The 17,485-nt window shown below is 33.0% G+C and overlaps 1 protein-coding gene and 1 pseudogene across 1 annotated transcript; both read left to right on the top strand.

The window, feature by feature from the left end:
* The first annotated feature begins 4,119 nt into the window (after positions 1-4,119).
* Positions 4,120-5,673, top strand: LOC133295837 (protein RGF1 INDUCIBLE TRANSCRIPTION FACTOR 1-like). Its single transcript, XM_061494697.1, is given in 5 exon segments — positions 4,120-4,184; positions 4,186-4,222; positions 4,578-4,823; positions 4,915-5,055; positions 5,335-5,673. Coding segments are annotated over 5 exon segments (828 nt in total).
* Positions 5,674-11,112: 5,439 nt separating this feature from the next.
* Positions 11,113-13,988, top strand: LOC133295836 (uncharacterized; annotated as a pseudogene).
* The last annotated feature ends 3,497 nt before the right edge of the window (positions 13,989-17,485 follow it).

Genomic DNA, 17,485 nt, shown 5'->3' with positions numbered 1-17,485 from the left:
GCAGACATATGGGGTTCTTCAGTGTAAACAACTAGAAGTATATAAAACTGCAGTTTCTATTCAATATTCAGTGATGGCTATATCAGGATGAAGTTAATGAGTAACGACATATTGGTAAAAGGGTGTTTTGATTCACAAAATATTCGCAACAGCTGTTATATGGTAAAGGGGTGAGGTTATCTGAGACTGAGTTCATATTATGATCCATCCTTTGGTCTTTGAAAACGGCTCTGCACGTGACATAGCCTTTAAAAATAAGGGCAGGCAAATAAAATAGGACATGTGGAAGGGACTAATTAAGGGATTAAACTAGAAGGGGCAAAGTGAGGCTGAGGTAGAATTGCACTGGCCTCTGCAGACAGATCCCCTCGTGCGGCTCACCCGCTGACCCACACTTTGTCATTATAATCTAACCTCATCATCTTTGGGCACTTCTGGATCTTTTGACCTTTGACTGCTTCACCAAATACACTAAACTTTAAAAACTTATATGAGGAAAAGGAAAGTATATATATATATATATATATATATATATATATATATATATATATATATATATATATATATATATATATATGGGATAGGATATTCTTACACTGGTGTAAGAGTTATAAGTCTTACACTCAATCTTGACCATTGATCCACTTGTATCCAATGGTTCACATCATTAAAAATTTTGAACCCTTAGATATAAGTGGAATCAATGGACAAGATTAAGAGTGTAACTTACCCTGGGTGTAAAATGATCCTGACCCTATATATATATATATATATATATATATATATATATAAAAGGTCACTCCCCTATACACGGTTAAATTTGTAAAGTTAGGTCCTTGGATCCCTTGCACGTGAGGTCCTTTGCTAATATGATACCATTCTGCTTTTCATGGCACGTGGGGGTGACAATTCTTTTCTTCCATCAGTTTTATTTTTTATTGTTTTGCAGTTGTTCTTCTGTTAACGTATTTGTCTATATTTTGCTTTGTAATTTGATAAGATATTAAGAACATACAGATGCAGTATCCTAGTTCTGTTGGTCGGTGCTGATTTAATTGAAGGTATTATGAAGTATAAGGTCACTCCCATTATGGATTTCTAGTTACGAGGTTTATGTTCATTATGACTAGTTTTGTGCATATTAACCTATATGGTAGTATTGTATTAAGGGAACCGTTATGAAGAAAAAGGCCTCGTGGCACCGCTCCAGTGGCAAGGGATTGGAGTTCACTCCTTGTGATTCTAAATTTGATTGAGAGTAATATCGGAAATGCACATAAAGTTTATTTGTGATCACAAGATCAGTCCTCATAAATAATACAACAATTTAACACAGTAAAAATATGATGGTCCAGATTTTTTAATTATGACTTTTTGTTGCTACACCAATAATGGCTTTCGATTTGTCTTTTGGGCCAAATACTTTGAAACCTTTTTGGTCCATGTGCTGAAAGAAGTGTGAAATTTCATAATTTCATAAGGTAAATTTCTATGATTGAAAAACTTCTCAGTTTAAGAATAAAAATAGTAATAAATTGAAAATTCAAAAGTAAATTGCACGTATGCTTAACAAAGAGAATGTCGTGTTCATTTTCACCAAAAAAAAAGAAAAAACTGAGGTTTATTATGTTCCCACGTATATGGAATTAGCAACAACAAATGGTACTATTCCACGAAGATTTTTTGCTGGTCATTATATATGAGTCTTGTTACACATTGCTGTGCGATGCCAAATTGCCTTAGAATAATCACTAGAAGCTAGCTTGGGACTTAATATAGAGCTGAACTTTGAACATAAGTTAAATCAGGGATCAACTTCTTTTACCATGTCTTCTTAATTGGTTAAATTGTTTTGCCAAAAGTGACACCATGCACTGTCAGATATCACGCCAAGGCTAAGGATCACGTGAACAGGGTTCGCGAAAACCATATAGCAAGGATAAAAAGGGGTAGGGAAAGAAACAAAGATTAATCTCCTATTCGTTCAAACCCCAAGAATAACTCTTGGACTGAGCCTATAGGCACAATAAGCAAGGTCCTCAAAATTAGCACTAAATTAAGCCCTTAAATAATTTGTCATTAATTTTGCTGGTTAGTGCTCAATGAGTTGTGCCTGTCTGTCAAATGTTTTGTTTCAAATCCACACAATTATTAAAGTGCACAGTGATTGATTTAGTGGAGTAGTTGATTCGTTAATGTTGCCCATGTTTGATACCCCAAAAAACATGGGATTTCATGGTACAATGTCTTGTTTTTCAGATTTGAGCTGGCTCAGTTTATAGGCGATGCTGCCATCCCATTTTTGCTGAGTGGATGAATAATTTGGTTTTGGGAAGTATACATCTTCAATTGCCATTGTTTTTGGTTAGTCACAAAATGAAAATGGAAGATGGGAAAGTTTGGACAATAACTATATCAATATTCTTTAAGTTTTGGTTTTGTCTTATTAAAACATAGAAAACTAGCTTTGACTAATCTAGTTGTTACATTTTCCAAGTCACCACCAGTAGAATTAGGACTAGGGAGAGCAGCAAAGGAAAACTGCCTAGCTGGGACAAAATGCCAATTCCCACTGCCCCACTTGCCACGATTCCATAGAATTTCATAGTACAGTGTCAAAAATGAAACAATCAAATTAGTCCAATAGATTTCCCTGTTGCAAGAACGAAAGCTTTCAGTTGTTGTTACTAGGAGCAACATTCCGAGCTGCACTAGTATGTTCAGTAAAACATGTAATTTGGAGTGCATGTCATAATCAAAGCCAGTTACCTAGCTAACTAATTTTCTTAATTTTAAAGTTAGAAATTGAACTTCTTCACTGTGCACAATATTTTAGTTTCCTTGAAACTGCTACACTGTTTATACATGTGTATTACGAAGAAATTGAAGCACTTGATCGGGGTGTGCTAATTGTTTTTAGAGGCGTACTGCCACAAGTTAGGTAACACGTCAATTCTCATCACATTAATTGAGTGGTGAGGAATTTAAATAATTTATATTAAGTTATGTATTCAATTTTCGTCGTTACATAAAATAAATAAAAATGATACGTTAAATTGACTATCACTTGAATTTATTTTATAGAATACTATGTATAAATAATATAAATGAGAATTTTTTTTTCACCTGATAAATGTGAGGTTAATCAACATTCTAAATGTCCACTTCTCAAACAAGCATGCTCTTAATTTCCGGTGCTATATTCCATGCTACTATGTCTTGCTAAGTTTGTAGTTGATTGATGTCTCTGTGCTCTCATTGCTTGAAATATTTACGGTACACCCGTTGTACTATTAATTTGGTATGACGGGTTAATTAAAATAAAATATTTTTATAATATGTATATGAAAAAGAAAAAAAAAATCGTCTAAATATTAATTTTTTAATAAAAGCCGTAGGTACATTATATGGAAAATGAGGCTAGTTGCTTAGCTTTGAAGTCTTACAGTAATCAGTATTATCAATGAATTTCGTTTATAATTTTTTTTTATAAATTACACTAAGTATGACCGATCATACACCCTTAATTAAAATATGACCGATCATATTTAATGTAGTCTGTAAACAAATTTTTTATAAATATAATTCTTTCTTATTATCAATTATGCAAAGTGGGATGATCAGAGATACGCAGAAATCCAACATAGCACAAATTAAGGAAATTAAATGGAAAAAAAATACTGTTTGCAGAAAAGGTCACTTCACATTCTGTTGTGCTTTCTCAACTAAACTGTCTGACCTTTTTTTCCCCTTTCAGTGGGTTTTAAACTTATATGCTGGGCAGCTGGCAGACTTCTTAAAATAATAATAAAAAATAAGGAAGAACTAATTTCATTTACATTATTGATAAAATTAATTTGATTTCATATTTTTTTGAGATATATTAAATGTCAATTAAATTAGACCATAGGAGAAGTGAACTAAGCAACGACATGCGACACACTATAACTATAGACATATGAGTTGCACAAAAATAATGAAATTAAACCCTCCATTTCAAAGTCCAAAATCAAGTGGCTATTAGCAACTGGTTGTTTCCAAGATGTATTGAATAAGAAGAGAGGTGACAAATTATATATAATAAAAAAATAAAATAAAATAAAAATTTGGAATTGCAGCATGTTCAAGGAGAGATTAGTTTCTTTAGGCATAGAGCTCATAAGCCAAGAAGATGAGCAGAGAATAGTTTAGAGAAATGGGGAGACACGGAAACAGCGCCCACGTTCCCTCATATCTTAACTTGTTTCTTTATGGCTTTCGGTTTCTCTTTCTCTCTCTCTGTCTTTCTCATACCCTCTATATGATAAGCGTTCCCCCTATGTACAAAATGTTGTCTATCTTTCCAAAGAATAAATACATGCCCATACTCCTCTTGTGAACCTCCATAACTACTACACAAGGAGATTATTGAGAGGCTCTCTTCTCTTGCTAGTGTTAATTTCTATATATATATGATCATGGTTTGAATATATATTCCCTTCTTTTTCTTCTTCTCTTTCTATTCATATTAATTCTTATTTGATTCAAATGATTTATTAAGTTTCTTTTGGTTATGGTTAATATATATATATATATAGGGATACCAAAAGCCTGCATGGTTGGAAGCTCTTTATACAGAAAAGTTCTTCGTGGGGTGCTCTTACCATGAGAATGTTAAAAAGAATGAGAAGAATGTTTGCTGCTTAGATTGTTGCACAAGTATTTGTCCTCACTGTTTGCCATCTCATCGCTTCCATAGGCTTCTTCAAGTTCGCCGTTATGTTTATCATGATGTTGTCAGATTGGAAGATCTTCAGAAACTCATTGACTGCTCCAATGTTCAGGTATATATATAATTATACTAGTGATTATGATAATTGGATGCTGATTGATAATTGGATGCTGATTCAAAAAGGTTTGAATTCTATTTTTTAGGCCTATACCATCAATAGTGCCAAAGTGGTGTTCATCAAGAAGAGACCTCAGAACCGGCAATTCAAAGGGTCAGGAAACTATTGCACTTCATGTGATAGAAGTCTCCAAGAGCCTTTTATCCATTGCTCTCTAGGATGCAAGGTATATACAACTCCCTTTTGTTTAGTTGTGAAAGGTTTATATATAGATAGAATTATGGATTAAAACAGATAGTTCTTCGCTGGAATATAGCAATCAAAACTCTGACTTGTATCATTATTTATATGCACATTGATTACAATTTACAAGTGAATTGATACTTGAATTATATAGCGAATTGATTACAATATACAAGACCAGTGAGAGATTAACTTTTATATCAGATATGGGTGCTTGATTATTAAGTAATAGGTACTTGATTATTAATTTATTTATGTGTAGGTGGATTTTGTGCTTAAACACTACAAGGACCTCTCTCCCTACTTGAGGAAATGCAACTCCTTACAGCTAAGTCCTGATTTCTTGATCCCACAAGACATGGGGGATGAAGAGATGACTCGTTCAACTGTTGTGGACAGTGATGAACCGATGAGCTCATCTTCAGGGTCATCAGGGTCAGAGAACATGAGCATGGCTTGCACAGAGATTGTTAGGAAGAGAAGGAGTGGATGGACGGTGTGTGCAAAATTTATGGCCAATAGTAATAAGGTTTCGGATGAAGACATGGCCACTAGCATGAGTAGAAGAAAAGGCATCCCTCATAGATCTCCTCTGTGTTAGGTACACGAATGCATAAGCTAAGCACCAACAGAGGGGAAAAAACATTACTAGTTTACTACTCAAATTTTTAATTTTTTTTAATTACTATGATATGATATTTTGACTGGGGGGAATTGTTCAAAGTTCTCTCTCTTTCTCTCTCTCTCTCGATATTGAAGTTTTTGTTTAATTAATCACTTGGTCGGGGGTTTTGTCTTAATGGCATCACGTGATTCCCAATTCCAAGTTATGGTCTGTACAATTATTTATATGATCTTATGATGATAATAATTGTTGTTAAATCCTAGTCAGGAATCGTGCTTTTGACTAGCCAAGTTAAATTTTCAAAGATAACAAAAATTGTTAAGGTACTCATTTGTGTAAAAATACCATATATATATATATATATATATATATATATATATATATATATTTTACACCAACAAATAACGGTAGCTTAATTGATGCATGAAAACTAAATTAGTGAAGGTAACAGTATGTATTCAATCCTCTTCAATATAATCTTTGAAATGAATTTAAAGTCTCAATCATGGATGAACAAAATTGTTTTCTATGAAGAATAGTTGTGATTTATTCACACACAAAAATATGTATTTTAAACCAATGTTCATGATTGAGAACCCGTAAACCTCCAAGTTCATTTGGGTCCAGTTAATTATTTTTTCGGAAAATAGTTTCTCCTTTAACACGAGAGTTGTTTTCTCATGTCAGTGAGAGTTTGTTTTGCATGCATTATTTGTTTTATTTTTTGTTTATGGTGGGATCCATTAAAATTATGTGTGTGTAGGAGATTTTCTAACCTCATATTAAATGAGAGATGTAACGCCCTTATTTTTTAATTGAAAATTTGTTAATACAACTTAAACTTACAACTTTCACCTAAATTTTTGCCGATTCTAAACGAGTTGACAAAAATTGATAATGAAAAGTTGAGATAAAATAATACTTTACATTTAGAGAAAAGCAGCAGCATCGTTTACCATTTATAGGCAAGAAACAAGTCAATATTTTACTTAAAAGATGTGTTTAAGTAATAATGATGTCCATACTTAAATTTTCTCAAGTTCGTGAGTTAAGCAACCTCAGGATTCTCCTTTAATTTTTGGCAAGAATAAACAATTCCATTCCTTAAAAGAAGCACATAAATTCTGCCGAATGCTGCAAGTCAGTGGCACTGTAGCCGCATTGAATCTGTCACAGGCTGCAAAGCCTATTTAGTATTTACCAATTACCAGTACCACTTAGATCTTGTTATTCCGGGGAAAATAATTATCACGCATAGTAATATTACTATAGCCATTTTCTTGTCTTCATATATGGATGAATTATTTATTTGATGGTAAGTTCCAGAGTGTTAGAATCTATTATCAAATTAATGGGGTAATAATTTATCATGATGCAGGAATTTGAAATTTTTTTACAAATTATATATTCTGAAAAAAATATAATTATAATATTAAATTTTTTTTATATCTCTTAGGGAATATATACATAGTTATAATATTAAAAATTATTATTTTTTATATTATAACTATGTATTTTTCGGATTACAAAGTTTGCAAGAAAATTTCAAATACATATAATATGAAAAATTGACCCCAAATTAATACGACATTTCTTAAAGGAGAAAAGTTATCATAATATAAAATGAGAAAAAATGGACCCCAAATTAATACCATATTTATTAAAGGAGAAAAGTTATTACAATACAAAATGAAAAAAACTGGACCCCAAATTAATACCATATTTATTAAAGGAGAAAAGTTATTATAATTAGCCTGAAAAGGTTTTTGAAAAAAGTACTATATTCAATTCGTTGTTCATACGGTAATTACCTTATAATTGTAAAGTCCTTGTCATATTCAATTGCGTCCTTGTTCTAGTTGTATGCTTTATGTTTCTTTCATCTAGAAACTCAAAACTCAAAGCCATATTGGGTTGGACAATAGTTGCTATATTTTGGACCACTTCCAATGAGGCCTAATTTGTAATTCAACTTGTCCTAGCCACAAGTTCTCACTCGTCAAAGTTTCCAGAGTCATTGGGCTTGGTACACAAAACTAATTCTAAGGGGTAGCTTGGTAGAGGGATAAATTTTAGATTTTCATGAAATTCATATTGGAAATTCTATTTACTCATGATTGGTACAAGGATTTTTAATTTTTTTTTTGAGAAAATGAGATTCATAGGAATTAAAAATATGAATAAGAATCCAGTGAAATAATACTACCATTGGGATTTTTTTATTGTTCTCCAGGAGCACAATAAAATTTGATGGTCCTTTACTAAAAAAAAAAACTTTTCTTCCATTTATACCCCTTTCTTCCATTTAAATCTCTTCTCAATCCTTTTTTCTTTCTATTTTTGGAAAATGACCATAAGGTCTCGGCTCACGATAAATGCGCTCCACCATGTGGGGTGGTATTCTTGGATCTTTGTCTGGTAGAAATTTTTTACATAATCTATAGGACATAAATAATTATACTTTAATATTTTCATAATTAAAATATCTTCTCTTGTTAAAGTTCTAACTGTGATACTATGCTTCACAAAATCATAGGTTCCTCTCTTCCCTTTCACGAATCCTTTATTGGGTTCCTCTCTACTTCACCTGCTTCGTTCCGGTGACCCCAAACCTACGATCATTTGGTTCTGACACTAAATCGACAGTCACGATCTCTACTTCATCAAATATTAGTTTTGTAAAATTAGTCCACATTTCCATGAATCATTGACAATCAACTAAACATATAATCAAGAAACTTGAGCTAATATTACTAGGATTATTTTAACTTATCAAATAATTTTTTGATAATATTCCTGATAAATTCATATTTTCAGGATTTGTGATTCCAAAAAAAAAAATTATATCTAACAAAAAAATTTCCCAGTGTATTCTTAACATGTTCTATGTTCACCAATACAAAGATTATAAAATTTTAATTGCACGTGTTTATTATAGGAATTTAAATTATTATTTAATATCTGTAACATTATGGACTCCATGATACACATATTTATATCAGTGCAGCTTCAAGCTATATGTATATCATCATTGGAATTATCTTCAGTTGTGTCAAACTTGAGGAGATCGAGAAGGCCACTGCAAGACAGGGCTTGACTCTAATTAATCTTTTGGTGATTGAGAATTAGGGGTATTGGGCTCTAACAGGGCTTGACTCTAATTAATCTTTTGGTGATTGAGAAGAAGGGGTATTGGGCGCTTTCTCTAAAACAAATTATGATGACCCGATAATAAGTGTCAACTTTGCACCAAGATAATTGATTAAAGGGAAAAGCAATAGGAAATTATTATTTTTTTCCTCCTGCTTTATATCATTTCCGTGCAGTGCTTTTTTATTTTATTTCTTTTTTTAATATTTGGCGGACCCCACCAAAGCATGTTTGTATAACATGATATATCAATTTTCTTGATTAAATCGTACATGTTAATCCTTGCATAACAAGAAAACAATTATTATTATTTTTTTAACTAAGGGTTGTTTTATGTTTATTATTTTACATAACATAACTTCACTTTCCTACACACACATTAAAGAGGGGTCCACATGTTTTTCTTTCTCTTTTGTCATTTCATTTTCTCTCTCTCCATTATTGTGTGTGTTGAAAAATCCACTTATATCATGTCACATAACATTAATAAAACCCTTTAACTAATTATACGAGAAACTTGTTTTCAATTTTTTTTCCTTATTTGAAAACTGATATGTATAAAACAGAATGACCACTTGCATATTTTTGTCACACCTTTTCCCCCATTGTTTATAATAATAGATTTACTATTAATATAATGCTGCGTGTAAAAATACAATGAAGTATTATATATGCAACAACAAAAAATCATATGAATCTGTACTATATTACAAATTTAGATATGAAGGCATTTTATGCCAATACGAAGTGGCAAACAATGTATGTCATTGTCAAACCGTCAATAGCTACCATCTTTGAGTGTCCACGTAACACCCCATTGTATATTGATTTGTTATTATCATATATGATACTAAGCGCTACAATCACATTAGGAATTAAAATATAGTAAAAAAAAAATTTACTCAATCATTTCCTTTTAAAACTGTATACAAAATATTTCAATTCTGTAATTATAACTTATGACATTTGCGGAACCATTTAAATCTAGCTTATACATATCGTATTAGTCTTAAAAGAGATAACTATAATTACAAAAAAAAAAAAAAAACTAACTATGAGGTTCCCATAATATAAACCTCACAATGCTATTTTACAACTTCAACAATATATGCTGCTTGCTGAAGCGAGCCTCTCTCAGCGAGCATATCTCAAATGCTCGTTGTCCAGCTCGCACAAACGAAAATGACAGCAAGCCAATTTGTTTCCCAGACAGTAGCTACTATCTAGTGCCTTGTCTCCTCGCTAGTCTTCTCACTGAAGCGAGCTCACCATTGAACATTGACCTAATAGAGTAGATTTTATTTATTTTTTTGTTATATTTAGATAAATGCATTGACGGCCTTGTCTTTTAGTTGGAATATTCTTACAATTTAGTGGGTTTCTTGAGCAATTTTATGTGAGATTATGGGGCTCTGAGCTCATTTAACTCATTTTTTGCGTCTGTTCGTTGGGCTTCTCGCTTCAGCGAACTCTCCCAACGAGCTAGTCCTGTGCTCGCTTCAATTAGCATGTTAGTGAGTAGTAATTTTTTACATAATTTCCCCCCACTTTCTCTCACTCATCATTTAATATTATCCTAATAACCTCGTGACATTTTTGCATAATTCATTATTATTCCTTAATTGGCCCACATTTATAATTCGCATGTCAGGGTTCTGACGGTCCAAATCACCAACTGCAGGCAAAAACACACAATTGACACAGGTATTGAAAATGTGTTTGTTTAAGTGGACAACAAAGAACTTCAAAACAATTTTATTTTCAAAATTATTAATTATTTTTACATGTACATAATTAAAGAGTGTCATTAAATCAATTCACACTTTATAACTCTCCAAACAAATGATTTCATTTCATGATTAAAATCTCTGATTCCGAAATGATTAATTAAATTGCACGTGAAAAATTCTTTGATTTCCTTAGGATAGTCCAGTTAAATTTATACTATTCATTTAAAATATAGTAAATAAAAAGGAAAATATTCGGAGGCATTCAATACTCTTTTATTAAATAACCCAATAGAATTTTTAGATTATATTATTGTGTATATATAGAGAATCCCCCATTTTTCCTTTTTGGTATGAAAATAAATTTCTTTCAATTAAAAAAGGCCAATGCCAATCCCTAAACTAATAAGAAAATCATATTATATTTCATTAGCATTCTAGAAATAAATTAGAAAAGGTAAGAAGGGTACTTTGATACCCGTTTAAGACTTGATATATAAAGAGGGTCCCTTCAAGTACTATAAACTCCGAAAGTATAATGCACTATAAACAGCTTAAGAAGCATTCTTATCTGCAGAAACCAGAAGCCATAACCATAAACCATCATGTTAAGCTTTACGTCAAACCACTCTTTCTGTCTTCTATTTTTCACCTTCTTTCTCATTCTTTGTTACACTTCTGGAATATTCTCACCTTTACACTCCTCACGTGTACCAGGTTTTTTTTTTTTTTTTTCTATGTTATAATCTTTTACTAATCACATTTCTTTTGCATTGTTTTACATTTTAATTCTCTGATTATTCAAGATTCTTGTTTTCTTAAAATGGGCATTTTCTTTTGTAGACGGTGTTGAAATTGTTGGTGAGAAACAGCATGATGAAGTGCTACAATGGAAGACGGGGAGATCAATGGCCGAGGATGCTCAGGGAAATACGACTCTGGTGCTTGCTCAGGAAAGAACTCGCCGGAAAGATCTTTTTCACCATTCTAAACCTTACACCGGTGGTTGGAATATGAGCAATGATCATTATATTTCGGTTTGTTTCATTCTTGCATTTTAGCATTAATGCTTCTTCCTAATTATATATATATTACATGCAAAAATATGTGAATCTTACCTTTTCTTTCTCCTATGGAATGTGAAGCTATAAAAAAAATTTATCCTTGAGTTGCTGATCTTGGCAATTTATTTTCCTTGTGCATGTGTGCTTGTTTCTTGAACTCCAAACTACTATCTCTTGCTAACTTCAAATTGTTCTTGATTTGGTGCAGTCAGTTATTTCTACTGCGGTTCCCTTCTTTGGTGTTGCTGTAGCTTGGTTCGTGATTTTTGGGGTTTATTTACATTTCATCTGTGTGTGTTACTGCTGCTGTCCTGGAACGAATTATGGCTATTCTAAATTAGCCTATGCTTTGTCCTTAATCTTCATCATCCTCAGCACCTTTGGGGCAATGTCTCTCTCTTTTTTCTATCTATCTTCAATACAAATCATCTCTTACTCTGTGTTTATTCCATAGCTAAGCATATATGATTTATTATGTTAGAACTGGATGCATTGTCCTGTACATTAGTCAGGGGAACTTTCATGGAAGCAGTTCCAACGCATTAGATTATGTTTTGAGTCAGGCTGAATTCACATCTGAAAACATCAGGAACGGGACAAATTATCTTGATTCAGCTAAGCAGATTGCACCTAGTGTACTTCGTTTGCCACAAGACGTTATAAATGATATTGATAATGTTATAACCGGAATCAGCACAGCTGCTGATGACCTTTACAATAAGACTCAAGACAATATAAAGATACTACACCAAATTGTAGAGGGAATGTACGTACAAGTTCAAAAAATTTAATTTGATTTTTGAAATATATTTTTTTTGCTAACAAGTAACAATCATCTCTTATGCTCTGTAGGAGATTGCCTCTTAATATTCTTGCTGCTGTATTGCTCTTTGTTGTAATTCTCGGATTCAGTATGTTTGTTTATTATTTTGTTTTTAGGTTTTCTTGGTATATGCTAAAGGTTTATCAAAATATAATCTCATTGGCTGGTGTTAGTTTTGTGAAAATTTTTTTGCAGTATCTTCCATAATTGGGATACGGTACCTTGTATACTTGTAAGTTGAATTCATTGTGCTAGTTTCATTTTTGGGTATTTAAATTATGCGAAAACTTTTTCTCATGTTGCATGAGAATTCAACTCTCATGTTAGTGACCCTCGATTTGCGTGCAAAGCTTTTCTTTTCTTTTTCTTTTTTTAATAATTATGGGGTCCACCACTAATTGAGTCACAACATGAGAATTGAATTCTCATGCAACATAGAAAATCAAATCCCTTAAATTATTGACCATTAAAGTTTCTGTCAGTAAATGATGTGTTTCCTATGGCTGCAGCTTGGTAATTGTTGGGTGGATTCTTGTTGCTGGCACATTTATACTAAGTGGTGCATTTCTTTTTCTTCATGAGTAAGTTCATTTTTTCATATTAGAATTTATAGCCAATTTAATTTAATTTAATTTTCGTCTTAATGTCATTAGGGATAGCTTTAGCCTTTATGTTATCCATGTTATAAAACTCACTTTACTCCATGTTTTTGCACCAGTGTGATTGCGGATTCATGTGTGGCCATGGATGAGTGGGTTCTGAACCCTACTGCTCATACAACCTTGGATGAAATTCTTCCATGCGTGGACAATGCAACTGCCTTGGAAGGCGTTTTACTAAGCCGGAATGTTGCATCTCGTATTGTTGATTCAATTGACCAATTCATTTTGAATGTCACAAATGGAAATTCCGCACCTCACAATGAATCAGGTCCCCTCATGCCTTTTCTCTGCAATCCATTTCGACAGTGTGTGGCTGGGGAAGTTGCACTGGAAAATGCTACCGAGGTAAAGCGCCATTTAATTAAGATTTTGTAAAACATAAATCTATATGTTCGTGTGTGTGTGTGTGTGTGTGTAGGACTAATAGAATGGTAAAAGAAATTGGTGTGTCTTAAGATTCATATATAACGCATCATGTTGGTGACATAGATTTTGTGTAAAGCAGGTGTGGAAGAATTATATTTGTGAGATTTCAACATTAGGCAATTGTACGACGCATGGTCGAATGACCCCCTTCATATACTCACAAATGACGTCTGCGGTGAATGTGACCTATGGTTTATATCACTATGCTCTATATTTGGCTGATGTAGTAGACTGCACATTTGTCCGGAAAGCATTCACAGACATTCGTAACAATCGTTGACCTGATCTGCGGAGATATACTAAATGGATTTATTTTGGATTAGCTATGGTAGCTGTTGCTGTAATGCTCTCTCTGATATTTTGGATCATCTATCAAAGAGAGCTGACCCATCGTCGTGACATCAACAACAACAACAACAACCGGTCCACGCCCAGATAAAAAAGGCATGATTTTTTATGAATATATCTCTTCAATAAGATGTGATCAAAAGAATTGCATATAGTTAACATTCCAAATACAAATTCTTTGATTTCCTCTTGTTCAAAAATCATGTCAACACACGCCACGCCGAAGCTCTTTAATCGTTAATTCCAAGTACTTTGATGCTCCCTGAATGACTTTCTCCATATATCTACTCAAAAATAGTAATTAACTGTAAGGGATATAGAAAAACGAATATAATATAAGCTCAAATGGACCCAGGTTTGACCCTAAAGCATATATAATATATATATATCCTCAGGTGGGTCGTGCTTGTGTGACTTGATGCCGACCGTAAAACAACCAATGGTACTGTTTGCTTGAACTTATCCTTTGGACTCCCATTTCCTTATACTATGAACCCCAAAAAATAATTTTAGGAAAATTTAACTTACACTATACCCCCATCCACTAACCTTTCTACTGTTGTGGGATAAATGTCCAACATTAAAAGTGAAATGCAGGCTTGTGCTATTTTTTGTTTAGAGTTGAAGGGTGGGGTTTGTTGTCTACTTGCTAGTGTGCCACGCGACACGGACAAAGCTTAAAAGCAAAGCTCGTAATGCAACATATTGCAACACAGGTTTGTTAAAGAACAAATTGACTTTATAACAATATTTGGACCAAATTTGAATCCACCCCACTGGTAGCTAACTAACTCCCGGGACCGTAGGCTGTTGTTTGAGATAAAAGAGGGCGTAATGCAATACATGATTTATATAGTTAACCCTTCCTATATTCTTGTCTTCATACATAATGTTGTTCAATGCTTCATTACCTGAAAGTGTGATGTGAATCATTTGGACCCAGTCTTCCCACAAAAAGAAGAAAATCAATTATGCAAGGATCCCACTTAATTTGGCCGAAAAGTCCTCTTCGTTCACCGAGGATACTTTATGATTCGACCATCCACCATCGCATACAAGTCTTGATCTAATTAAATTCAATGATTGATTTTCTTTCTCTCTCTCGTATATATGTACTAATCGATGCTGTTATTTATTAATCAATATTTTCACATCATTGTTACACTATCTTGATTGTGAAAAAAATATATTAAAATGTTTTCCTTTTTAATTTTATTGTTTAATTAAAAATGAAGTAAAGAAAATATTATGCAACATGTAACATTCATATATAATATAAGGAAAAGGTCTTGGTCTTATATAAATGCTAACTTGCTCTTCTAGAAAGGGTTCTACTTAAAGATACATTGAGAAATGAGCTCAGAGCCCCATAATCTCCCATAAAATTGCTCAAGAAACCCGCTAACTTGTAAGAATATTCCAACTAAAACACATGGCCGTCAAGGCATTTACCTAAATATAACAACAACAACAACAAAAAATGTACTCTATTAAGCCACGTTTAAGGCTTCAACTAACCTCCCATTTGCTTTGCCTTAAAAACATTCAAAACAGAGGAACAGACGTTTCATACTCTCTTCTATGGCCTCAACCTCAAGAAATGCTCCTTCCATAACCAAGTCTCATTCCCACTCAAACCCATCACGTACATGCATGTGCTCACCCACCTCACATCCTGGCTCGTTTCGGTGCAGCATGCACAAGAAGCCACACCGTGCGGCGGTGGCTCCACCCTCTCCTCGGAGTCCCTCCTCCAACCATCATCAATGGGTGCCATCTATTGCTACCAAAGCTAATGCATTGAAGGCAATTCTCATGAAAATAATTAAGCATCCTAGCCATGATCTTCATAGGAGGAAGACTTTCCATCCGAAGTCTACACGGTTTTGTTTGATGAACGGAAACAGAGATTTAGTTTCTGTCTCTTGATAACATATTAGTTCTATGATCTCTCTTCTGCTTGCTGCTATATATTGTGTGTATATATACGACGGAATATCTTGTTTTCCTTTTTTCTTTTTTTCCCCCTTTTTTTTCTTGGGGTTAAGAAGAGCGTATGTGTCTGAGTTACATAAGGTTTTCCACATGTGTGATATGGTGGAAATGATAAGAAGTCACAGTTTTGATTGGAGGTTGTAATGGAAGAAACATTGAAGTAAGATTTTGTATAAACTTGCTGTACATAATAATATCTTGATTCGGATGACATTTATCTTCTTTTATCGCTTATTAATGTTTAATTGCATAATCCCTTGAATTATTTTTACGGATTGATGTTTGTTTTAAATTAAAAGATTTGAAATTGTGTCAGTTTAAGTGAGAGAATTAGATAGACAATAGAAATCATAAAGTGAAACTTTTTTTTTAATCATGTAACCAATTAGGTTTATGGCAAAACCTAGAAATCCATCATTGATCCAATTGGAGTACCTCTACAATAGGCTTGGCAAAAATGAGCCAACGGCTAAAATGAGTCGGTTGAGTTAGGAAAAATGAATTAGTAACTCGAGTCAGCCCGACGCATTTCAGCTCGAAAAAAATGAGCCAACCCACGGGTCAAACGGGTTGGCTCGCGGGTTATGAGTTTTTTTTTTAATATAAAAGTATAAAAATTAATTAAGGTAAAGTGGAAAGCTAAAATCTAAAATCCCCATTCCAAAGACCCAAACGAAAATACCCTACAGCTGTCAATAAGTCCAAAATCGTGCATTAAGGACCTTTTTTATAATATATATGTGTGCCAGTGTGAATGTGGTGCCAACTGCCAATAAGTCCAAATCCAAATGTAAAAAGAAATTTTCTATGGTTTATCTGTATAATGTCTTTGTATTGAATGAATTAATAATTTAGGAAAAAAATTTAGAAGTTACAACATCAATGCAATTTATTTATTTTTTCATTTTTTCGAGCCAACCCTAACCCGACTCGGGTTGAATTTTCTGACTCGTTTATTTTTCGAGCCAACCCTAACCCGACTCATTTTTTCGGGTTGAACGCGAGTTGAGTCGAGTTGAGCTGGGTTGGCCCATTTTGCCAACCCTACTCTACAAGATAGACCTTAAAAGAAAACTGAAGAGTAATGGCAGCAAGTGATTGAGCTCATTAGTTTTTTGCAATGTTATTAAAACCGGCCCGGTCAATGACCCGATCGAGGTAACGGGTGACTGGTTCAACCAGTGGATCAATTACTGGTTCAACCAGTGGATCACTAGTTCAACCGCATGACCCGGTGATTATATATAAATCTATAATTTATATTAAAAAACTTATAAATATACTCAAATAGCTGAACAATAATAATATAAATTTTAAATATATTAATATAAAAAATAATAAATTATACATTATTGTCCAATAAAAGATCAAACAAACACATAATGCTTGTTATATTGGTTTTTCAGGTTCCGTAAGCGACATCTCTAACTATCAAATCAAAATTTCCTGCATAGTGCATAACTGAGATAATATTAATATTATAGGCACATAACTTATGTAAGTCAATAAGTAACAGATCACTCAAATATGTCAATTATGATTTATCTTTTTTGGACAACTTTTTTTTTGAAAATATTATTTTTTTAAAACCCG

This window comes from Gastrolobium bilobum, unplaced genomic scaffold (assembly GCF_033153095.1).
Source record: "Gastrolobium bilobum isolate Gb01-03AN ecotype WA unplaced genomic scaffold, APGP_CSIRO_Gbil_v1 utg2195, whole genome shotgun sequence".
NCBI classification, from domain to species: Eukaryota; Viridiplantae; Streptophyta; class Magnoliopsida; order Fabales; family Fabaceae; genus Gastrolobium; species Gastrolobium bilobum.
The sequence above is the reverse complement of the archived record's forward strand: the minus strand, read 5'-3'. Positions and strand labels throughout refer to the sequence as shown.